At 32.1% G+C, this 27384-nt stretch overlaps 1 protein-coding gene across 1 annotated transcript in view; it reads left to right on the forward strand.

Annotated features, from left to right (window-relative positions):
• The window catches only part of LOC126879592 (inositol polyphosphate 5-phosphatase OCRL), a 185474-nt gene that overhangs the window by 25098 nt on the left and 132992 nt on the right, over positions 1–27384 (forward strand). Inside the window, exons 3-5 of the mRNA XM_050642760.1 lie at positions 2582–2716; positions 21700–21788; positions 26832–26953. Of these exons, the coding sequence (XP_050498717.1) occupies positions 2582–2716; positions 21700–21788; positions 26832–26953 (346 nt within the window). The remainder of the gene's footprint in view (positions 1–2581; positions 2717–21699; positions 21789–26831; positions 26954–27384) is intronic.

Consider the following 27384-nt stretch of genomic DNA (forward strand, 5'->3'; position numbering starts at 1 on the left):
CTTCAATTGCAGCCATGTTGCCAATTGGCGATGCTAGTAAGGTTGAGATAAAAGGACGATGTGTTGGTCACTACCCAAACATCGGAGAAAACTAATCAATACTTAGTCTAGGTTAGAGGTGGCTATCACTATCTTTAGCACTAGATTATCAGTACTCCAGCTTGAACTCCCAGAACGGTTGGCCGTTGATCAATACTCAAAGGCCCGGTGGAGTTCTTACCAGATCAGTTCTCCGGCCCGAACTTGGTTCTATGTTGCAGTTGGCGGCGTTTTATATCGTTGTCGGTGTTCCATCTCCAGTGCGAAGATATAGTGTTATATCTCCATATTCAAAGCCATGGTAGAATTCAATATACCAGTACACCTAGTAAAATTAATAAAAGTAACTCTCTCAGTACGGAAAGAAACTAAACCACCTAAGATATGCAGACGATGCGGTAATAATAGCATCAAGTTTTGAAGAACTACAAACCATGCTAACCGAACTAGCAAATGAATCCGAACAAATAAGTCTAAAAATGAATTTTGCTAAAACAAAAACCATGACACACACACAAGATAATAGTAACGTAATACTAAACGACACCACAATAGAAGCGGTTCATGATTATATATATTTGGGACAGATAATAAAAATAAATAAGGAAAACCAAACAGCGGGGGTAAAAGAATAAAAAAAATAGAACAATACTTAAAAACAAGAGTGTTTGACCAGTGCATACTCCCAATTCTCACATACGCATGCCAAACATGGACCTTGACCAAAGCAAACATGGATAAAATAACGAAGACACAATGAGCCATGGAGAGAGCAATGTTAGTAGTAAAATTAACAGACAAAAAGCAAAACAACTGGGTAAGAAATAAAATAAAAGTCAAAGACGCAGGACAACATATAGCCAGGCTAAAATGGAGCTTCGCAGGTCATAACGCTAGACAAACGGACAATAGGTGGAATACCACGATACAACAATGGAGACCATGGACAGCAAAGAGAGCAAGAGGACGACCCCAGATGAGATGGAGAGACGGCATTAAAAAGATAGGAGGAACGCACTGGAAACAGAAAGCACTAAACAGAAGCGAATGGAGGAAACTGGGGGAAGCCTATGTTCAAAATTGGACGAATTAAAGGGCAAAAAAATAAGAACTCTCTCAGTAGTCGAGTATAAGGTTAGAGTGCAGAACGGAGTAGGTATCCTGGTATCTATAATCATTCAAGGCACAGGAGGTAGACTATCCTTCCTTCTATTAAACATTGCCCTAGAAACGGTTATTAGGTGATCTGGTATGACAACAAGAGAAACTATTATTAAGAGGAGTGTACAAATACTAACGTACACCGATGATATGGACAGCATAGCAAGAAGAAAATCGGACCTGGTTCAATCGTTAACGGTAACAACAAAGTTCGCAAAGAAAATATATTCAAAGTCAAATTGAGGCGACAATTTTATTGCGCTGGTTGATGAGATTCCTGTGGTCGATGGTGTGGTAAGAATTTCCTTATTAATTTGGTTGTATACCATGGAATTTAAAATCTGGTTACTGTTGATTTTGTTTTCAACGGATTCCTTAATATAACTTTCCGCCATTGATGTGGATTTCCATCCGCCGCACGCAGTGACGTTTGGTGGTGTTGTCGTCCATCCGCTGTGACGACAACACCACCAGAATCTACTAATAAATATTGTCGCGGTTTGTTTAAATATTGTTAATGTCCGACTGGTATATTATTTGACAAATAATGACATGATTTCGAAGTCAATTAAGTATGATATAATGCCCTATAGCGTTATTTTGAAAAATAACGCCCTAGGGCATTAAATTTAAATAACTAGTTAAATACTGTCAAGTTACAAATAACAACCTAAGTAACACTATGGTTACCACAACTACGTTACGACTATTGCTGGTGAATGTACTTATTTGGAAACTAAATTCAAAATTCATTCAAATTTTTTGCATATAAAGAATAATTTAGTCGGACATTAAACGTTGAAGGCACTACGGGTATTATAGATAATAACGCTTTCGGTCAACGTATATCCCTAGGGCCAAACGCCCTCGGTATATACACCATTGACCTCAAGCGTTATTATCCTCATAATACCCTTGGTACCTTAATAACTATAACTGACAAAGCGTATGCATTTGGCTTGACATTGCTCATTACTTATGAGCCACCTTCGATACAAAACGTCATCTCGCGATTCTGTTGGTTAAAAATCTGTATCTGTATGATACAAGTTTGATACAGGTATTGAATTTGTAATTGATATATTAAAGAATGAGAGTAGAAAAAAAATTAATGGTAGTAATAATCTCAAATGTGTTTGTGTATACATATAAAAGTATTACAGTCGGAAAAATGAAAGAATACCCATGAACGATCACATCAATCACATATTATTCAGATTATTAATAATCTATCTCTCTCGTTTGTTATTTATGAAAAAAACCAGCAAATACAAAATATGTGATTGATGTGACCGTTCATGGGTATTCTTTCATTTTTCCGACTGTATGTATTATGGTATTATCAATAGAATGACTTAAATTTTTTTAACTTTTGTTTTAGATACGGAACCTATAGAAGATAGTCAAAGCCATATTATTTTTATTATTACTTATAAGAAAATTAAGAGGGCATTCAAAATTGAAATAGGAGTGGAAAGTTCTAATTTTGCTTCAGAAGTAATTCGTTCACAAGAATGTAAGTATCGCTGTTGTTAAGTCGATGGTCAATAAAAGAAGAACAAGCTTTTAAGTGATAATAAAGTGTACCAAGGAAACTGCAAGAAAACCATGTAAATATATTTGAAGTGGTTTTAAGACTCTCTTCTTCATGATCATCATCTTCCCACATATACACATAAATTCGGTATGGCAAATGCATACCGATATTTTGCATATTCCTTACTTTTTTCCAGTTTTCCTCTTTGCGTAAATAAAACACTTCAGCTCTTTACGATCTTACTCTTCATAGTAACACCAGCAATTATTTTTGTGTAATTTCTTATTTGAACTGGGAGAGGAGATATTAAAAAACATTACTAAATATTTGAATAAACTCAGTAGTAAGTTAACCCGTGTTGAGCTGGCCCCCCCCACTTGCAAAAATTAAAAAACAAATAGCCCTGATTTATGAGCTATTTATGAGCTCTCATATTCCGCAAACTAAAAATTTTGAGCTCGTTCCACTGAGCAGGAATTTAATACCCTAGTGGGGGGGGGCTGAGTCAGCCCCCCCCACTACTTAAAAATAGGAATATTGAATCGGTTTTTGCGGCAGAATTACGAGCTATTTATGAGCTCTTGAAATTATATAGTTTCGATTTTTGAGCTCATCCCCTTCACCCCCAAACAACCCTTTAATTGATTTAATTTAAGAGAAAGATGCTGAGAAAACTTAAAATATATCGTATTGCGGATATAATTCATATAGCTTATATACTCTAAGAATAAACTATTAAATCAAGAGCATTTCGATTATTGAGCTACAACCCCTTCGCAAGAAAACCACCCTATCTTCCCGGCTTAAGAGAAAGTTGTACTTAAAATGCATTAAACTAATTATTTGGCGACTACATATCATTTAATAATTTATAAGCTTCCAAATTACGCGCATTTAGATCAGTAGATTGCAATTTATTTTGTATAGTGCAGTCACTGAAGGTAAAAATCAACGATTACCTTCAATTTCGGTGAACCTTCATCGATTTTCACGAAAATTGGTCAGTAGTTAGAGGATACGTCAAGAAACAAAGGTGACATGGTACCACCTTGCGCCTTTACCCTGAGGGTGGATACCGCCCCTTCTCGTGGGTGAAAATTATTTTATAAAAAATAAATGCACAAATCAATAAAAGAACAAATTAAAAGCAAAATTTATTATATAAAGTTAATAAAATAAGTCAATACTTTTTAAGTTATTAAAGATCAAAGATTTTAATTATTTGAGAAAAAAATGCATGTTTTGAAAAGATTTTTTGTAAATCACTGAAAAACTACAAGTTTTCACAAAAAAAGAATGTGTGTGTACTTTGTACGCACGTAAGAAATTATACTTCTATTATATGATTTAAACGAAATTAATATACTTTTTATTTATATTTTGTTTAAATATTAAACTAATTTATACTTACTACTTCTCAAACATTTTTATTAGAACAGTGCCAAAAATTAAAATAATAAAAGAATAAAACACACACAAACACATTAAACAAGCCACAAATGATGTCTGAACATTAATTGTCGAAAATTTTTTTAACTAAGTACGTATTTTCTGAAAATCCAATTATATAATAAATATACTTACAATCATAAAATGTATTAAAAAAAACAAAAAAGAAAGTTTCTATTGGGACTCGAACCAGCGCTGATAATAGCGGTTGGTATTGGAATTCATTCGCCTTCTCCGCTTAGCCACGGACACTATGTGTCATTATTTACGAAGATCGACTAACTAAACGGATTAAACTTGTGATATTTTGATATTTTGAAAATTGATCAAATTATTTTAATTTTGAATTGAAATGATTTAGAATTGAAAACATACAACAAAACATAGAGTAAAAAAACAATATATTAGGTGAATATTGATAGAAATTTTGATGGTAATCAAATTATATAAATAAAAGTATTACATACTATGTATTTTGGCAGATCAAATAGGTAGGTTTATACCCATGATACATTAACAATTATTACGTACCTGTTGCTTTTAAAAACTATTTAAAAGTCACTACAATATTATAAACTTTTTTGTTTCTGTCCTCACAACAATAAAACTAATATATTATACATTTGTTTACCTTTACCTTTACTCCAAACCACAGCTGCCATATCGGATAATTTTTGACATGTCATTTGAACATCCAATCAGAACAAAGTTATATTGCGCATGCGCCGGGCTGATAGGTTTTAACATATAAAAAAATCACCCTCTATCGCCGGTAAAGAAGTATAACTTCAAAAAGTTAATAGTAGTTTAATTCGTATAGCTTATATTCTAAGAATAAACTCTTAAATCACGCGTCTTTCGATTATAGAGCTACAACCCCTTCGTAAGAAAACGACCCCATATTCCCGGCTTAAGAGAGAGTTGTTCTTAAAATAATTTAAATTAATTATTTGGCGACTACATATCGTTTAATAATTTATGAGCTTGCAAAATATACGCATCTCAATTATTGAATTGCCATTTTCTTTCTATAGTGCATAACAACTTGGGGTTTTAGCCTGGGGTATATGTCACCCCTTCTCGGGAGTGAAAATTACTTTATTAAAAATAACCCCACAAATCGAGAGAGGGACAAATTGTAAGCAAAATGTGTTATATAATGTGATTAAAATAAATCAATACTTTTTGAGTTATTAAAGATCAAATATTTTAATTTTTGGAAAGAAAATGCATGCTTTAGAGCGATTTTTCATAAATGACTCCAAGACTGTAAGTTTTTACAAAAAAGTTTTCATCACTAAAATTGAAGCTAATAAAAAATATAATAAATTGCTTACTTGAAAAACCCTTTAATGTTAATTTAAAGTAAGTTATTGGTAATTAAATGTATATTTTTTCCGCGACTGTTAAAATCTAAGGGTTCAAGCTTAAATAACGGGAAAGAGATGCATTTTATAACACTTAGGTACTAAATACTTGTCAAAGTACTTAGAAATACCTATGAAAAATAAGATGCAGAAAAAGTTGATAGTATCAAAATCCGCTCACCAATTTTCGTGAAAATGAATGGAGATTTACCGAAATCGAAGGTACTAGTTGATTTTTACCTTCAGTGACTGCACTATAGAAAGAAAATGGCAATTCAATAATTGAGATGCGTATATTTTGCAAGCTCATAAATTATTAAACGATATGTAGTCGCCAAATAATTAATTTAAATTATTTTAAGAACAACTCTCTCTCTTAAGCCGGGAATATGGGGTCGTTTTCTTGCGAAGGGGTTGTAGCTCTATAATCGAAAGACGCGTGATTTAAGAGTTTATTCTTAGAATATAAGCTATACGAATTAAACTACTATTAACTTTTTTGTAAAAACTTAAAGTTTTTCAGTGATTTACAAAAAAACCTTTTCAAAAAATGCATTTTTTTCACAAATAATTAAAATCTTTGATCTTTAATAACTTAAAAAGTATTGACTTATTTTATTAACTTTATATAATAAATTTTGCTTTTAATTTGTTCTTTTATTGATTTGTGCATTTATTTTTTATAAAATAATTTTCACCCCCGAGAAGGGGCGGTATCCACCCTCAGGGTAAAGGCGCAAGGTGGTACCATGTCACCTTTGTTTCTTGACGTATCCTCTAACCACTGACCAATTTTCGTGAAAATCGATGAAGGTTCACCGAAATTGAAGGTAATCGTTGATTTTTACCTTCAGTGACTGCACTATACAAAATAAATTGCAATTTACTGATCTAAATGCGCGTAATTTGGAAGCTTATAAATTATTAAATGATATGTAGTCGTCAAATAATTAGTTTAACGCATTTTAAATACAACTTTCTCTTAAGCCGGGAAGATAGGGTGGTTTTCTGGCGAAGGGGTTGTAGCTCAATAATCGAAATGCTCTTGATTTAATAGTTTATTCTTAGAGTATATAAGCTATAGGAATTATATTCGCAATACGATATATTTTAAGTTTTCTCAGCATCTTTCTCTTAAGTTAAATCAATTAAAGGGTTGTTTGGGGGTGAAGGGGATGAGCTCAAAAATCGAAACTATATAATTTCAAGAGCTCATAAATAGCTCGTAATTCTGCCGCAAAAACCGATTCAATATTCCTATTTTTAAGTAGTGGGGGGGCTGACTCGGCCCCCCCCACTAGGGTATTAAATTCCTGCTCAGTGGAACGAGCTCAAAATTTTTAGTTTGCGGAATATGAGAGCTCATAAATAGCTCATAAATCAGGGCTATTTGTTTTTTAATTTTTGCAAGTGGGGGGGGCCAGCTCAACACGGGTAGTAAGTTAAGTATTCTCATGTTGAATATGTATTCTCCCTTCAATGTACATACATACTTTAAATAAAAAAAGTTTGAGCTTTGTGACTTAGTAAATTTTTTCAAAAAAAATCTCAAAAATGTAATTTTTTGAAAAATCTCAAAGTTTTACCCCTTACATCTTTGATTGGTACGCATGTAGAAGTTTTAAATTTGGCTGAATGTTAGCTCTTAACAACTAGAATAAGGTTAACATAAGTAATATCAATTTTGAGTTGTAGACCTACGGCATATTTATAGGAGTTCAGTCTTGAGAAAATGGTCAAGAATCATTAATTTGAGCGTTTGCGGGCATAGTAATTAAAATTCAATTAAACTGTCTAATGAAATAAAAATTATTGTATTTTTACCAGATTTCACAATGAATACAAATTTATAAAACATTATAGAAATATTAAACTTTATTTTGAATTTTGGCAGTTCAGAAGTTGGGATATTTCATCGTATAAGTCTTGAGATTTTTTATGATTTGAGCGTCCAGTTGCAGTTTTTACTTCTGAGGGTGTGATTTTCCTCAAGATTTTATGAAAAGGCAAGAAAATTATGGAGCTTCATTATGAGTACTTAACTTAAATGATGTTCTGGGCCCAGATGGTTAAAAAAAGTGCACATAGAAATCATTATGTTCAATCCTGACAGTTTGTATTACCCCTAGCCACCACTTTTCATCATACACAGGCTATTACATCATTTTAGCTTAGGGAGAGGGAAATAGCCCTTGTAAAAATGTTTATATATTTAGTTGCCTGGGATGTTTTGAAACATTTGACTTTATTTTCTGAGATTGGTACGAGATGAAAAGAACGGGTGCCAGGATTTTTCCAAGTTTTAAATCAATCTTTAAGTTGTGAATCATGTTGTAGGATTTCTTCACTTTCAACATAGTAATACTGAATACCTTTTCAATTCTATGAACAGAAATCAAACATATCTTTTGCAGTTAAAATTTGATTCTTACAAGTTGATTGTAAACTGGTTTTAGCAACTTCTCTTTTTGTTGTGCCGCCGATACCATCGCCTGCATTTTTCCCGTGGACTGTTGCAAAAAAGTGCCATTTCGCCTGTAGCCCAAGATCTTGCTCATAATGACAGATATTCAGGATTTTTTTATTTTATTTTTATATTGGCTACTGGCACCATCAGTAAAATAAATTACTTTTTTAACAGCTGGAGCAATAGCTTTTAAGTCTTCAATGAAATATTTCTGAAAACCGTGAACCACAACTAACAGTATTATGTTGTTAATAATTACTTATGATATGCATAGATTTCGGCCTTTAGCCACTCCTACATCATCATCAAGATAGTAGTAAACAAATGGGTGAGGCTTGTTTGTTAACGGTTAACCTAATGATAGCTCTGGATCTCATCCTACATTCCCCTTTAGTTAGTGAGCTCTTTAAGTTTTTAAATGATGAAGACTGTACTTTAGATACATCGTGATGAGACTTTAAATCTTTTACACAATACTAAAGGTTAGACTAAACTGAGCTCTATCACTACAAGCACAGAAGAATAAAAGTATATATTACTAATCACATTTTAGTGGTTTAAATTAATTACCAAACCCAAGTAGGTCTATTTTTATGGGTAAGGTCGTTAAGTACCTACTAACAAGTTTTTTTTTCAAATTATGTTAATGAAATTTGCTGAACTGCTCAATATAAAAAGAGTTAAATATTTAATAAAATGGTACAAATTTGTATTCATTGTGAAATTTGGTGCAAATAAATTAATGTTTATTTCATTCGACAGTTTATTTGAATTTTAATTACTCTGCCGCAAACGCTCAAATTAATTATTTTTGGCCATATCAGAAGGCCTGTAACTCCTATATGCCGTAAGTCTACAACTCAAAAGTTTCTCCTCTTATTCTACTTGTTAGCGGCTAACATTCATCAAAATTTCAAATTTTTACATGCGTGCCTATCAGAGATATAGTCTAGTCGCAACAAAAGGGGGCCCGTGGGAAATTCTAGCTCGCCGTGATTTGATCGTGGTATTATAGGTTTTTTGGGTCGCTGAATCCAATGGAAGCGGTCTGGAAGCTCAAATATGGTGCGTTTAATTGTTATTAACAAATTATGATAAAATTAGGTATTTTTCAGGTATTATTAGAAGCCCTGTGAAGAAATTGATAGTGTTAAGGTCTTCTCTGGTGTATTTTTGGTCGCTGAATCGAATGCAACTAGTTGCGATTACTCAAAATATGTTCTTATTTTGTTAATAACAAAATAATTGTTTGTTCGCCGAAAAGCTCGAAATAATGCTCTCTCTACAGCAAGTTTATAGTCTTTTTCATAGTATTTTTATACGCTAAATCGATTGCCACTAGTCGTGATAGCTTAAACCACGTTCCGACTCTGTTATTACTAAATTATTGCAAAAATAACGGTTTATAGTACGTTTACTCACGGTTTTTGCTCTAAATTTAAAAAAAAACACTTGAAATGACATGAAATTTGGCATACACGTAGCTAACATGTCAAAAAAACAAGTGATATTCTTTTTCTCATGATCATCTTTCAGTGCGTCACAGTTTTTCGATTTCTTTCTAACGTATTCAATTGTATATGACAGAAAAAAAGGCACGTCGGTGATTACTTCTAGTTCTGTGATTATTCTAGTTGTCGATAGATGGCGCCATAATTAAAAAAAATAATTTTTTTAATTAGATAATAATATTACAACTATAATCTGTATAATTTATAAGACTATCCAAATCAAAGAAAATACCATTTTATAAATGCAAGAAACACATTTGATTTGTCTTTATTCTAAATTGAAAATAAAATGTGACAACTGTCAGATTTAACTAAAATGTCATGTTAGAATAAATGTCATAAATGTGTATTATCACGGACTTACCCTTTTTCCTATCATTTGTGACGCACTGAAAAATGATCATGAAAAGGACAATATTGTGCCGATGTGTGCTTTTACCCTGGGGGTGAGTTTCACCCCTTTTCGAGGGTGAAAAAATAAACCTTTAAAATAAGTCCGGAAGTGGATAAACTGATTAATTCTAAGCAACTTTTGTTCTATACAATTTTTTCACTGTCAATACTTTTCGAGTTATTTGCGAGTGAACATGTTCATTTTTCAACAAAAAAAATCACGTGTGTCGTGGTTTTATAAACACTTTCGAACCGATGAAACTTACAGATCATATAAATACAACATAAGTAAAGCAACTTGTGAAGCGGTAACGATTAATTTCATTTAAGATGCTAATTAGGGGGTGATTTTCCCGTTTTTTTTTACCAAAATAAAGGAACCAACTTTATTTTGAGCGTAACTTGCTTATTTTTGATACCAAATACTTTTTGAAAAAACAAGAATAAAGTTTTTTTTACAAGCTTTAAAAAAGTTGTAATGAGTTATCCTCAAAAAGTGCTTCATTTTTTGGTTATTTTATCTAACAATAAAGCACTGAAAACGTTTGTTTTCTATACAATCGGACAAGCGAGACGTGGCGCGTGACCTTGTCGTATTGTACATTTATCGCTGTGTATTTTCGGGCAAGGTCAGCCGCCAGGTCTCGTTTGTCAGATAGTACTTCCACAACATTTATTATAACTATGTGACTACAGCTGTTTCGGCAGAGTGCCTTTCTCAAGTGATTTAGTTTACTATGTGTTTGCCTTTTTAAAGTCATTAACTGAAGAGGTTGAGAAGAGGGGAGCTGTTTGTCTCGAGTTGGTCATTCAGAATTATATCTGTATTTTTCAATTTATTAATTTCCATAGATTCTAATAAAGATAGCTTAAGGCCTTTATTTTGAATATGCAGAATTTGAAACTGTTCATTAAAAGAATGATTATGATCTAGAAGGTGAAGTGCGTATGTAGAAGTGTCTATTTTTCTATTGTTGAAAGCCCTTTTGTGTTCTGCTATCCGTTTGCTAAAGGTTCTGCCAATTTGACCGATGTAAGTTTTCGGACAGTCACCACAAGTTAGTTTGTAAACACCACTATGTAGTTGTTTTTTCTTTCGGCTCATTGTTCTTAATATATTTGCTTAAGTTGTTGTTAGTTCTGAAAGCTGATGTTATTCCTTTATTTTTTAAGTATATGTGATAGAGCAGAAGGTACTGAGTTCTTTCTGTGATGGTGGATAGACTAATTTCAGGGCTTTCTTATGGAGTTTTGGTTTAAAATTTTGTTAATTGTTTGTTCGTTATATCCGTTGTTTACTGCTATTTGCTTAATGATGTTCAGTTCTGTCTCGAAGTTATTTTTTGACATGGGAATTTCTGTCAGTCTATGTATCATGCTATGGTATTCTGCTAATTTGTGTTATGTAGGATGGGATGATGAATTGTGTATAGTTGTGTCAGTATGGGTAGGTTTATGATAAACGGAGAACTCATGTTTGTTGTGTAGTCTGGTAATTGTTACGTCTAGAAAGTTTATGGACTTATTCTGTTGTGTTTCTATTGTAAATTCAAATTGAGTTTACAATAGAAACAGAACAGAATAAGTCCATAAACTTTCTAGACGTAACAATTACCAGACTACACAACAGACATGAGTTTTCCGTTTATCATAAACCTACCCATATTGATACAAATATACACAATTCATCATCCCATCCTAGACAACACAAATTAACAGCATACCATAGCATGATACATAGACTGACAGAAATTCCCATGTCAAAAAATAACTTCGAGACAGAACTGAACATCATTAAGCAAATATAGTATTTTTACTACAAAAGTGATATTACGTAGGTCAAAATTTTTGACGTAAGAGGACTGTCAAAACATTAGAATGTGACTTTTCATTATTGCCATGTTTTTATAAACCTAATGTTTTGACAGTTCTCTTACGTCAAACATTTTTAATACGTAATATCGCTTTTGTAGTAAAAATACTATAGCAGTAAACAACGGCTATAACGAACAATCAATTAACAAAATTTTAAACCAAAAACTCCATAAGAAAGCCCTGAAATTGGTGTATCCACCACCACAGAAAGAACCCAGTACCTTCTGCTCTCTCACATATATTGGCAAGATAACAACAAAAATAGCCAGATACATAAAAAAGAAAGGAATAACCCCACCTTTCAGAACTAACAACAACTTAAGCAAATATATTAACGACGTTCTACACCTTCGGCAAAGAATTAAGGATTTGCATGAAATTTTAGTATGTTATAGTTTACATCAAAAAACTAACACTTGATTTTTTAAAAAATTTTTTACCGTGCCGTTTAATTACTATTAAGGGTCAAAGTTAAGTTTTAACATGGGCTCTTATGGGAATTCTTAAAAAGTTAATAACTTTTGACCCAAATTTACGATTTTTAATTATTTGTGCTTAAATTAAAGGTTTTTTTGTAAGGAATAACATATATTTTTAATTTGTTTATTACAATTAATTCCGTAATTTATTCCGTAATTTCCGTAACTTACTATAATTTATTTTTATAAAGTATTCAATACTGAAACATATGATTTGAGTATTCTGCTATAAATGCATTGTTACCAACTTTCGCTCGCATATAAGTTTCCCCCCTTTCCTCTGAGAGGCATACCCCGCAACGAAGGTGTAGAACGTCTTTAAGAACAATAAGAGCCGAAAGAGAAAGCAACTACAGAGTGGTGTTTACAAACTAATTTGTGGTGACTGTCTGAAAACTTACATCGGTCAAACTGGCAGAACCTTTGACAAACGGATAGCAGAACACAAAAGGGCTTTCAAGAATAGAAAAACAGACACTTCTACATAGAGTTTCAAATTCTGCATATTCAAAATAAAGGCCTTAAGCTATCTTTATTAGAATCTATGGAAATTAATAAATTGAAAACTACAGATATAATTCTGAATGACCAACTCTAGACAAACAGCTCCCTACTTCTCAACCTCTTCAGTTAAATACTTTAAAAAGGCAAACACATAGTAAAATAAATCACTTGAGAAAGGCACTCTGCCGAAACAGCTGTAGTCACATAGTTATAATAAATTTTGTGGAAGTATAGAAAACAAATGTTTTTAGTGTTTTATTGTTATATAAAATGAATTTCCATCAAGTAACGGTCGAATCCATCAATTGGTTATTTTATGTTGAAATATTCGATTGGGAATTGAACAAATATGAACCTGTTGTTCATTAGCTACAACTCCGCTTTTCCTGGGTCTACGGACCTCACACTTACACCATTTTTTCACTTTTATATAGTCTATATTTTTGCTAAGAAATTTTTTTAAAACACACTTACTTTTTGAGTTATTTGCGAAAAACCGTCTAAAACGTGGGTTTTTTGTTGAAAAATGAACATATTCACTCACAAATAACTCGAAAAGTATTGATTTAGTGAAAAAACTGTATAGAACAAAAGTTGCTTAGAATTAATTAGTTTATCAACTTCCGGACTTATTTTGAAAGTGTCTTTTTTCACCCCCGAAAAGGGGCGAAACTCACCCCCGGGGTAACATCACACATCAGCACAATATCACTTGTTTTGTTTGACTTGTTAGCTACGTGTATACCAAATTTCATGTCAATCCAGGTGGTTTTTTAAAATTTAGAGCAACAACCGTGAGTAAACGTACTATAAACCGTGTTTAAACTATCACGAGTAGTGGCAATCAATTTAGCGTATAAAAATACTATGAAAACGACTACAAACTTGCTGTAGATAGCGCATTATTTCGAGCTTTTCGGCGAATAAACAATTACAAGAATAAAAAACCGCTAAACGCCGTAAAAATGAGTGGCGCATAAAATATTCCAGCTACAAAAGACCTGATATGAATATTACGTGGCGCGAAAATGGATTTTCATTTGATGCAAAACAAAATTCTAGTTTTATTTTAAAAGATTTTTCCATAATATTTGCTAAATTTGAAGTAAACGCGCCACAAAAGAGTAACTTTGATACAGTTTGAATTTTGAAACTCTTTTGTGGCGCGTTACTTCAAATTTAGCAAATATTATGGAAAAATCTTTTAAAATAAAACTAGAATTTTGTTTTGCATCAAATGAAAATCCATTTTCGCGCCACGTAATATTCATATCAGGTCTTTTGTAGCTGGAATATTTTATGCGCCACTCATTTTTACGGCGTTTAGCGGTTTTTTATTCTTGTATCAGGAGTTTTTCAAAGTTATTTATAAATTAAATGTATTAAGTTGAATGCAATGTTCCTCTATTACACGTCAAGCTTTATAAATGGTCAGCTTTGTTGCATTATCTCCCAAATGATCTAGTGTCCATCGAATGTACACTAGATTTTTTTTTATTCGAAATAGATTGAAAAAAAAAATTGAGATGGCCGGTAAATGAAGTCGGATTGCCCGTTGCCAGATCAAATTTAGCGTCGTAACCACTACAACTACATAAACCATTTCGGGAATAATCGTTAATTGGATTATACTTTTGTAGCTTAATAACTTTTAAACGGCTTAACCGATTTTGATCAGTAAACATGAGTTTGAAACGTATTGACCAGTAGTATCTGATGGATCTAAGGTCAGGTATGATAATTGAAGCTATTACAGGAATTATTGAGCTTGAGAAACCGTTTTTCCCACAGGAAATAGATTTTATCATACTTATGAAGCTTATAACCTAAAAAATTCAAATTTTCCGGGATATGAGGTATACACCATTAAATTCGTCTGGAGTCCTTCTATAAACGCCAAGTTATTGGCGCAATTCGTAGGTTGAAATGTTAAGTAATGGTCGAAAAATCAAAATTTTCAAAGTTTAGTTTTTCAGTTTTTCGGCTATACTGAGCTGTGTGTATGTCTGATCCTGACGGCTTAGACACCATTTGAAAGCTTAAGTCAACACTATTAATTTGATGTATTTGCGGTTCTCCTGGCTCTTCTTGATCCGAATATATATACCCCCAAACATATGCCGTTTTGTACCTACCAAGTCCTATAGCTGGCTTATGGGTGGTCAAAAGTCACAAACTACACCGGTTCTAAATCGGCCCTGACCCCCTCTTCAAACACAGGAAAATTATCAAATCGGTTTAACTTTCAAACACACATACATATACAGTATGTCCCTGTAAGTTGTATCCATATGGAAAACTTTTTTATTATTAATTTTACGAAAAAAAGTTATTCTTTATAAAAAGCTCTGCATGAACCAAAACCTAAGATTTAACCATCAAATATCAAATTTTTTGAATATTATACGACGTATGTCAAAAAGTTTGAATTTCACTCAAGAGTAAAGTAGCTTTATTTTTCGTAATATTGGAAATTGCTATTATGAAAAGTTGTTTGGAATTAAAAACTATATTCTAATATGCAATTACATCCTTCTAATTGAATTTTTTTTAAATTATGGATAACTCATTATTTTTTCAGTTATTTTAATTCTGATAACTCTTTTATTATTAATTTTACGAAAAAAAGTGATTCTTAATAAAAAGTTCTGGATGGTCTAAAACTTAAAATACAACCATCTTATATCAAATTTTATCAATTTTATACGAAGTATGTCAAAAAAGATAAATTTAGATCAAAAGTAAAGTACCTTTATAGTTCAGAATTTTTCAATAAGAAGGATGTAAATACATACTGAAACATAGTTTTTAATTCTAAATAACTTTTCATAATAACAATTTTCGATATTGTGAAAAATAAACGTATTTTACTCTTTGACAACATTCATATTTTTTGACATACCTCGTATAAAATTGATCAAATTTGACAAAAGATGGTTGTATTTTAGATTTTAGACCATGCATAACTTTTTATTAAGAATCACTTTTTTTCGTAAAATTAATAATAAAAGAGTTATCTGAATTAAAATAACTGAAATTAATGTTAGTTTATAGTTATTGCATACTATAATACAGTTTTTAATTCCAAACAACTTTTCATAATAGCAATTTTCAATATTGTGAAAAATAAAGCTACTTGACTCTTGAGTGAAATTCAAACTTTTTGACATACCTCGTATAATATTCAAAAAATTTGATATTTGATGGTTAAATCTTAGGTTTTGGACCATGCAGAGCTTTTTATAAAGAATAACTTTTTTTCGTAAAATTAATAATAAAAATGTTTTCCATATGGATACAACTTACAGGGACATACTGTATATCCACAAACATTTTTCCTTTTTTAAATAAAAATTAAGTCACATTTCTAAGCTCTATAACTTTTGAATGGTATAACCAATTTTCAAAATTAGACATGCGTTGGAAAGGCAATGATCAGTACTGTTAGAAGCCGCAAAGGTCGGACTTAAATTTTCGAAGTTTTTGGGAGTTTTGGGGACCAGAACGAAAAACAGACCCTAAATAGGAAGGGCCGTAAAATCGACACCCTTGGACCAAAATGGATGGTTGACATATGAATGGGTGAGTCTTTTTCAGAACTTGAAGATGGGAGTTGGCACAATTTTCAATTCAGTCAGATTTAGAAAATTGAAAATTTCGTGTATATAATAGTGTCGCGTGTAGGGGGGTGTATTTCTGCGCCACTGGCGAGAACTGCCGTTCTCTGGTAATTTTTTCGATATAAAACTAACAGCTTCGATAACCAATAAATCGAAAACTATTAATTTTATCAAAAAAATGTATAATGAACATTTTTTGCTTATAATTAATATTTTTACCAGCATTTGCGGTCAAAATATAATAAAAAATTTCCACCCTCAAGATGAGGTGGCAACCACCCCATGGTAAAAGCGTCTTTCGGCATCATATAGATTTTGATCCTTGGACTATCCACTACTTATTGTCAAATTTTCAAGCAAATCTATCCATTCTGTAAAAATTGCGAAGTGAAAAATTTCAGTTCCTGGACTAATTATACTTTTGGACCTCTATAACTTCTGAACGGTTTACCTGATGTTGATCACTAAACATGAATTTGAAACGTATTGACAAGTAGTATCTGACGCATCCAAGATCGAGTATGATAACTGAACGTATTACAGGAATTATTGAGCTTGAAAAACCGTTTTTCCCATAAGAAATAGATTTGATTATACTTATGAAGCCTATAACTTAAAAATTCGAATTTTCCCAGATATGAGGTATACACCATTAGACGCGTCCTGAGTCCTTCTACAAACGCTCAGTTATTGGCGCAATTCGTAGGTTGAAATTTTGAGTAATTGTCGAAAAACCAAAATTTTCAAAGTTTAATTTTTCAGTTTTTTGGCTATGGTGAGCAGTGTGTATGTCTCAGCTTGATCGCTTAGGCGCCATTTGAAAGCTTAACTCAACCCTATTGATTTGGTGTATTTGCGGTTTTCCTGTCTTTCCTTGAACCTAAGATATATACGCCCAAAAAATATGCTATTTTGTATCTACCTAGTCCTCTAGCTGGCTTACGGGTAGTCAGAAGTCAAAAATTAGACCGGTTCTGAATCGGCCCTCACACCTTCTTGAAACACAGAAAAAAAAATTCAGATCGGTGTAACTTTTCCACACACATACATAAAGTTCAACCATCGATTTTGGTCAAAGAGTGTAGATTTTACGGCCCTTCCTCTTTAGGGTCTGTTTTTCGTTCTCGTCCCCACAACTCCCAAAAACTTTAAAAATTTAAATCCAACCTTTGCGGCTTCTAATAAAACTGATCATTACCTTTCCAACGCATGTCTAATTTTGAAAATCGGTTATACCATTCAAAAGTTATAGAGCTTAGAAATGTGACTTAATTTTTATTTAAAAAAGGGAAAATGTTTGTGGATATATATGTATGTGTGTTTGAAAGTTAAACCGATTTGATATTTTTCCTCTGTGTTTGAAGAGGGGGTCAGGGCCGATTTAGAACCGGTATAGTTTGTGACTTTTGACCACCCATAAGCCAGCTATAGGACTTAGTAGGTACAAAACGGCATATGTTTTGGGGGTATATATATTCGGATCAAGAAGAGCCAGGAGAACCGCAAATACATCAAATTAATAGTGTTGACTTAAGCTTTCAAATGGTGTTTAAGCCGTCAGCATCAGACATACACACGGCTCAGTATAGCTGAAAAACTGAAAAACTAAACTTTGAAAATTTTGGTTTTTCGACAATTACTCAACATTTCAACCTACGAATTGCGCCAATAACTTAGCGTTTGTAGAAGGACTCAAGACGAATTTAACGGTGTATACCTCATATCCCGGAAAATTTGAAATTTTTAGGTTATAGGCTTCATAAGTATGATAAAATCTATTTCCTGTGGGAAAAACGGTTTCTCAAGCTCAATAATTCCTGTAATAGCTTCAGTTATCATACTTGACCTTAGATCAATCAGATATTACTGGTCAATACGTCTCAAACTCATGTTTACTAATCAAAATCGGTTAAGCCGTTTAGAAGTTATTAAGCTACAAAAGTATAATCCAATTAACGATTATTCCCGAAATGGTTTATGTAGTTGTAGTGGTTACGACGCTAAATTTGATCTGGCAACGGGCAGTCCGACTTCATTTACCGGCCATCTCAATATTTTTTTTTCAATCTATTTCGAATAAAAAAAATCTAGTGTACATTCGATGGACACTAGATCATTTGGGAGATAATGCAACAAAGGTGACCATTTATAAAGCTTGACGTGTAATAGAGGAACATTGTATTCAACTTCATACATTTAATTTATAAATAACTTTGAAAAACTCCTGATACAAGAATAAAAAACCGCTAAACGCCGTAAAAATGAGTGGCGCATAAAATATTCCAGCACCAAAAGATCTGATATGAATATTACGTGGCGCGAAAATGGATTTTCATTTGATGCAAAACAAAATTCTAGTTTTATTTTAAAAGATTTTTCCATAATATTTGCTAAATTTGAAGTAAACGCGCCACAAAAGAGTTTCAAAATTCAAACTGTATCAAAGTTACTCTTTTGTGGCGCGTTTACTTCAAATTTAGCAAATATTATGGAAAAATATTTTAAAATAAAACTAGAATTTTGTTTTGCATCAAATGAAAATCCATTTTCGCGCCACGTAATATTCATATCAGATCTTTTGTAGCTGGAATATTTTATGCGCCACTCATTTTTACGGCGTTTAGCGGTTTTTTATTCTTGTACATACATACATACATATCCACAAACATTTTCCATTTTTTAAATAAAAATTGAGTCATATTTCTGAGCTCGATAACTTTTGAATGGTATAACCGATTTTCAAAATTAAACATGCGTTGGAAAGGTAATGATCTGTGCTATTGGAAGCCGCAAAGGTCAAGCTTAAATTTTTGAAATTTTTGTGAGTTTTGGGGACGAGAACGAAAAACAGGCCTTAAATGGGAAGGGCCGTAAAATCCACACCCTTGGACCAAAATGGAGAGGTAACATATGGATGGACGAGTCTTTTCCTAAACTTTAAGATGGGATTTGGTCCAATTTTCAATTCAGTCAGGTTTAGAAAATCGAAAATTTCGTGTATATATAGTGTCGCTTGTAGGGGTGTTGTGCGCCACTGGTGAGAACTGTCGTTCTCTGTGGATTTTGTTATTAACAAAATAAGACCAAATTTGGAGTAATCGCGACTAGTCGCATTCGATTCAGGGACCAAAAATATACCAGAGAAGACCTTAACACTATCAATTTATTTACAGGGCTTCTAATAATTCCTGAAAAATACCTAATTTTGTTTTGGTAAAAACATAATTTGTTAAGGTAAAATTAAAATTAAATTTAAAACAATTAAACGCACCATATTTGGGCTTCTAGACCACTTCCATTGGATTCAGCGACCCAAAAAACCTATAATACCACCATCAAATCACGGCGAGCTAGAATTTCCCACGGGACCCCCTATGTTACGACTAGACTAATACAAGGGAACAAACTTTGAGATTTTTCAAAAAATTACATTTTTGAGATTTTTTTTTTTTTGAAAAATGTTACTTAAATCTCAAAGCTCAAACTTTTTTCATTTAAAGTATGTACAGTTACAATCATTGAATAGTTTACAGGCTTACGTATCTAGGAGCCAATTTTTTAAATTTTTTACCTCGTTTAAACGCACCTTTTACGTCAGAAGTGACGGTACCAGTGGTGTTCCTAGAATGAGTTGATTAAAATTAAAAAATCAACATAATATAAATATTATTTTGATTAGTTTACTCAGTCAAAAAAGGTTTCGTCTACACAATTTATCAGTCCACTTGCTTTAATTCTTCTACGTGCAGCGCAAATCTGCCCGGAAACGCTGTCTCTTTCTGAGCTGTGGCAAAAGTAGATTCTCTCAAACAATCTACTAACATCTCATCCTGTTGATCTGTGGAGATCTTCTCCCCTCTTGAACCGCCCAACCGCGCTATAAAGTGAAAGTTATCCCAACTTTGTTTGATTTTCCATATTATGCACATATGGCTTACTTTCAAATCTGCAGCAACTTGCCTTAGTGACCAACCTTCTTCGAGTTTGGCAATTGCTCTTGCTTTTTTCGCATAATCCAAATGCATTCTAACCATTTTGAAGGAGTTTGATATCGTTCTATTTTATTTTTCAAAACTCGCGAAGTTCTTGACAAGCACTAACTTTTTGAAATTTTTTGACTTTGACATTTATCAAACCCGTACGACACTGCAATTTTACAATATTACAATATAAAAATTAAGGTGTAAACTATTCAGTGATCGTAACTGTACTTATGTCTGTCCCACAAAAAAATTACAAACCATTATCTGCTTGCCTTATGCTGTTAAAAAAATACTGAAAATAGAATTTTATCAGTTTACCTTTTCAAATTTTGAGATTCATTTAAGGCCTTAAGGGTAGTTTGTAATTAAATAATGCTATGGACCGTTTTTAGAGCATACTTTTCTAAAAAATTTGGTTTTTGATTTATTGTTCTAGGACAAACCTAAGTGAAAATATTGGCTAAAGAGCGAAGCCATGCTTTCCGTGAAAATGATCGATACGCTGAAGCAAAAATGGCCGCCATCTACAATATAAATTTTTTTAAAATAAAATGAATGCAATTTTGTACTCTCTATAGACTGAAGTTTAAAAGGTAGCAAAATAAAAAATATTAAAAGTAGTCAAGAAACCACTCTTGGACCACTTGGCTTGGATTGACCCCCATTTGAAAATATCTTTTGTTATAGAATCCGTATAACAATTACAATTTTTCAAAAACTACTAAACCGAATGAACCTATCTTTCTCAAATCATATAAAGACGTACAAACTCACAACTTTTGAAAGTTTGGTATGATTTTACTAATTAAGAAAGTTGGTAACATTTATAGCAACAGTTTATTTTCCACTGAAAGTTGGCAACTTTCTGTTAATTATTCCAACTCACAAAGGTTACTAACAATATCACAACCTACAAAAAGCAATGATTTTTCGAGCTAAATGTTTAACAAAAAGCATCCAATTTTACATGACTTTTACATGACGACACAAGATGCCTCATATATCAACTTTTTAACACTTTTCAAACAATAAAATCACGTTCAGTAATTTTCATCATTTTTCAATGATTTTACATTTTTGTTGCTTGGATAAATCGTTAGAAACCAATTTTGAATGTAGTAAAAGAAAAAAAGGAAATAAATGTTAGTTTTGCTCAAGCTGTTTTGCCAAGAAGTATAATATTTGTATTATTACATTTTAAAAGTGATTTATTACTTTAATATTACTATTTAATATAAGTATTAGGTTTTGTAGAAAATATATACTTGTGATTAAAACTTTTTGTTTAAAATAATGTTGGTGTTTTTTTTTTAGTTTCCGTTTATAGTAAGCCAAATTTTGTTTGGCTGGATAAATATATAGGTACAATGAATCAACCAAGCCGGAGTTCCGATATAGACCAGGTAGTTATTTTTAATTTTATATAATAAAAAAAGATTTAAGTAGGTACTGGAGTAATGTGCTTACCTACGTTTTTTTACGAATTAAACTTATCACGCACGGTAAGCTATACTATAATATATTTTATATGTAATATATTACAGAAATATCGTTCACTATACAGTTCGTACACCTAAGATATGCAGACGATGTATTAGTCATAGCATCAAGTTTTGAAGAACTACAAACCATGCTAACCGATCTAGCAAATGAATCCAAACAAATAGGTCTAAAAATGAAGTTTGCCAATACAAAAACAATGACAAAAACACAAGATAATAGAAACGTAATACTAAACGGCACCACAATAGAAGCGGTTAATGATTATATATATTTGGGACAGATGATAAAAGTAAATAAGGAAAACCAAACAGCGGAGGTAAAAAGAAGGGTCAGATTAGCCTGGGCAGGATTTGGAAAATTAAAATGGGTCCTAAAGAATAAAAAAATACAACAATACTTAAAAACAAGAGTGTTTGACCAGTGCATACTCCCAATTCTCACATACGCATGCCAAACATGGACGTTGACCAAGGCAAACATGGATAAAATAATGAAGACACAAAGAGCCATGGAGAGAGCAATGTTAGGAGTAAAATTGACAGACAAAAAGCAAAACAACTGGGTAAGAAATAAAACAAAAGTCAAAGACGCAGGACAACATATAGCCAGACTAAAATGGAGCTTCGCAGGTCATAACGCTAGACAAACGGACAATAGGTGGAATAGCACGATACAACAATGGAGACCATGGACAGGAAAGAGAGCAAGAGGACGACCCCAGATGAGATGGGGAGACGACATTAAAAATATAGAAGGAACGCACTGGAAACAGAAAGTACTAAACAGAAGCGAAAGGAGGAAACTGGGGGAAGCCTATGTTCAAAATTGGACGAATTAAAGGGCAAAAGAAGAAGATACAGTTTGTACAATATAGATACCGTTGCACGTCATCCGTATGTGTTCCTTTTTAGAATCGATTAGCTGAGTACACTGGAATACGACATTTTATTATATACGCGTAGAAGTAATATTGGAATATTTCTATTAATGTACATTTAAGGACACATACCCTAACTTGTTTCATTTAATTTTTATAAAGCACACTTGTTCGGATTACACTATAACTGCTAGCGAACAAACGTGACATTTTGACATAAATTGGTAACATTTATTTGACAGTTGCCGTGATGACACTTAATATTTTCTATTAATGTAATTTTAAAGAAACATGCCCTAATTTGTTTCATCCAATTTGTATAAGTGGGATATAAAGCGTTTTTATAAAGTACACTTGTTCGGATTACACTCTAACTGCGATCGAACAAAGGTGGCATTTTGGCAGAAATTGGTAACATTTATTTGACAGTCGTGGTATTGACACTTCAGATTTCACCAACAAATCCACCCTAGTAATTTTTCTACCACAGCAACTTTCCTGTACCAAATTAATTGTTAGTTATATTGTATTTAAGAGTAAGTAAAAAGTTATTAACTGATCTTACTCGTAAATACAATTTAACTAACAGAATTGGGTACAATAAAGTTACAAGGGTAGAAAAATTTCTAGGGTAGATTTTAAAATTGGTTGTTTAATTTAATAATTAATTTAACCATATTAATTACTTATTAGTGTGGTAAAATATTGTTTGTAACATAATTTTAAAGTTATTAAATTCAATTAAGTTGCACTTGCATACGTTTTATTTTAATCTTTAATTACGTTTTTATTTTCATCTTTGATATTTTAGTGTATGTTTCTAAAATCAGATTATAATTTTTTTTGCAAAAAAATTTAATTAAAATTATCGCGGATATAAAATATCCGCGAAACGTAAAATCTATAGTTCTTTTTTAAATATTTACAAAACCGAACATGCTGTGTACATACAACCTTATACCAAAAGGAAGGTTGTAATATTTACTACAAAATGCAATACTAATATACAGGGTGTTCCATTTAAAGAAAATGAGAAAATTTTGTATTTGCAAATAGTGATCACACTGTATATTTTATGGCTGTAAGTAAAAGATATTAAATTATTTAAAAATGACACTATATTGTAAAAACTTTGACCTACCACTTAAATTTTTTATTACCTTGGAAACATAATCCACAGGTCTATAAATATTACCATTTTTCTCAATAAAAATGTAAATATTTCGAAAATTATTAACTTTAGGCCTATAAGACCTTATACAAATTTTTCATATTTTTAAAAACTATATTCCAAAATGATTTAATATATAGGGTGTTCCATTTAAAAAAATACAACTTTGGTTCATACCGTCGTTCTGACTCACCCTGTATACTCGAAAATAATTTTAAATTATAGAATGTTTTGATATACATTAGTTTTGTTAAAAACACTTTTTTGTATATCCCGTAGTTTAGCCGTAATCAAAGAAAACCAGAGGTTTGGCGCACCCATATATTTACATTGAATATTAATTTGTTTTGTTGTATAATCCACTTCGCAATAATGTGATATATTTCCTTTAAAATGAATTCAAGATTTTTTTGTAATTGGGCAACAATGTCAACTTAGATCTCTGACGTAGATAATGACGTGCAACGGTATCTATATTGTACGGACTGTAGTAATGAGTGAGCCTGCATACACGAAACCGTAATATATATATTTTTATGCGTCCGATATATTATAGTACATCTCGAATATGCCTCGTCGAACGATATTTTATATTTACATTAGGACACATTTTGTTCCCCGCTATACTTCTCACGGTTCAGTCTATCAAAACGAAGTGCGGTTGTTTTGTTTAGTTGTGTTTTGTTATATAAATGGTACATTATACATCCTCAGATGTATGATGCACTGCCAATCAAATCTAACAAAAAATTAACACTACTTGCAGCCATCGTTTGTTTACTAACATACTAAACATTTATTACATAATCTAAACTATATCTTATATCGTCTGTAGGTGTACTTACTATGTATAATGTATATATTTCACTATTTAGCTATAATATATTAGTATAGCTCAACGTGTGTGACAAGCTTTACAATTTTACGGTATAAATAATATAAAAATAGGTTACAAGTTACTGTGATTTCGATATACCGATGTCGTAGTAAGTTGGAAAAAACCACCTGAAAAAACCTTTTTCAACGAAAACTTTGTTTTCGTTTATAAATTCGCAAAGTCTTCGTTCGTTTGTTCGTTTGTGCGTCGCTGTCCCTGCAATACTTGGAGCCGATCTACCGATGGATTCATATGTAGTTTTGTCCCCTGAATCCAAATTTAAAACGGCGTTTCGATATCTCAAACCATCTTCGAAATAACCGACTTCAAAGTCGAAAAATCGAACTAAAGGCATCCACTATCCACTTGAGCATACGATATATCAATTCAGTGTGTTTTTTCACGTACATTACGAGTAGTATATTGCCAGTTCGATCTCTTGAACAAAATTCGATATAGCCGATTTTAAAGTCGAAAAATCGAATTATACAAATATATTATAGTAATATAGAAATGATGTGTGCTAACCGTAAACAAAACTTTTATGATAAGGCCCGCATTCTCATTTTGTTATTGTTGATGTCAGGAAAATAAGTAGTCTTTATAAAAACTGGTCGTGGTGTAAAATCTGGCACCACACTTCGCTACAATATGTGTTATGCGCCTTATTCGACTACATGTGCATAAGACGAAGTGTGGAGGGTTCATTCGTCAATATTCGCTTCATGCGCCGCATAGCGAATACGCCTATCCATCTAGTTGTCGGTTTTTACACACTTCAAAGGACGCATACAGCGTAGTCGCATAACAAATAGCACATAGCGAAGTGTGGTGCCGCCATAAAATGAAATATTAGATACCAAATTTTTGACAATATTGATATTAGTTAATTAGAAAACCACGTTCAAATATGCGATTACATCCGTTTATATTTAAAAAAAAGGATGTAATTTCACATTACATCAATTTCTTAAATGTATACAAGTTCGTCTAATATACTTACCGTTGCACGTCATTATCTACGTCAGAGATCTAAGTTGACATAGTTGCCAAAGTATAAAAAAATCCTGAATCCATTTTAAATCAAATAGATCACATATTTATTGCAAACGTGGATTATACAACAAAGCAAATTAATATTGAATGTAAATAAATAAAAACTTTAGAACTAGAAAACAAGAATTAAGTTATTATCCTACGTTAAAGTAAATAATCAAAACAGGAAATATAATAAAACAAATACCTATAGTAAAGAATAAAAAATAATATGAAGTGTCATCACGACCACCGTCAAATAAATGTTACCAGTTTATGCCAAAATGTCACCTTTGTTAGCTCGCAGTTATAGTGTAATCCGAACAAGTGTGCTTTATAAAAATGCTTTATATATCACTTATACAAATTAAATGAAACAAGTTAGGGTAGGTGTCCTTAAATGTACATTAATAGAAATATTCCAATATTATTTCTACGCGTATATAATAAAATATGTCTAGTGGCTGTAATTCCAGTGTACTCGACAAAATCATTCTAAAAAAGAACACACCTACCGCCTAAATATTTCGTGTTGGTATCATGTGACGTCACAGGCTATGACGCGGATGACGTGCAACGGTAAGTATATTAGACGGAGTATAATAATACAGATGATTGTCTACGCTCAAAATTGAATGTGGCATAGTAGGAAGAAATACATGCAATTACAGTCTAACAAGCTATCCAAGAGACTCGTTAATATTCAGTTCAGCGGGATGCTATTGTTTGAGGTGTGAAATTATATAAACAAGGGATCATTTCATAAAATAGGTAGATCTCTTGTTTATGAAATTTCACACGTCGAACAATGACACACCGCTCAGCTGAATATTAATGAGTCTCTTAGATAGCTTGTTAGACTATAGCACCGAGGTCGGATAATCGAGGGATATTGTCCACTTATACTTCCTAGTGTAGGCCAATCTTTTAATTAATCACACTATGTAAATTGTATAAATCTATTTACGAACATATTATTTTAGGATGATATTCCTGTTACTAGGCAAAAAATTGCTCAAGGTCAAACATCAATCAATAGAGAATCTATGTTAAAGTATCAATTGAAGTTAAAAGAACCGGAGTTTACCCAGAAACAAGAATTTACGTAAGTACAAGATCTGGTAAATCTACAAAAATTAACGAAATTTGTATTCGTGAATATTTGTTTATTCTTTAATACAGTAAATATAATATACAGGGTGAGTCACCACTAACGCGACGGAAGATTACAGCGAAATGGTAAAAGATTTGAAAAAAATTTAAATTGAATAGTTTGTAAGTTGATAAAAGCTACATTTTAAAATTATTTTGAAATATACAGGGTGTCCCAATAAATGGCAGCGTATCAAAGTTATATTTTTTCTTATGGAACACCCTGTATTTTATTGAATTTTTTAATTATCCGCAAAAAATAAGGTATAGTTTCATAAGGCTTCCCTATACCTATGCACAGAGTGTTCTGAGTTATGTTGACTTTTCTTAAAATGTAAAGTTTTAAACGAACGCTTATTCTCAAGTTATTTACGAAATTATAAA

The sequence above is a fragment of the Diabrotica virgifera genome, chromosome 2 (genome assembly GCF_917563875.1).
Source record: "Diabrotica virgifera virgifera chromosome 2, PGI_DIABVI_V3a".
Taxonomy (NCBI): Eukaryota; Metazoa; Arthropoda; class Insecta; order Coleoptera; family Chrysomelidae; genus Diabrotica; species Diabrotica virgifera.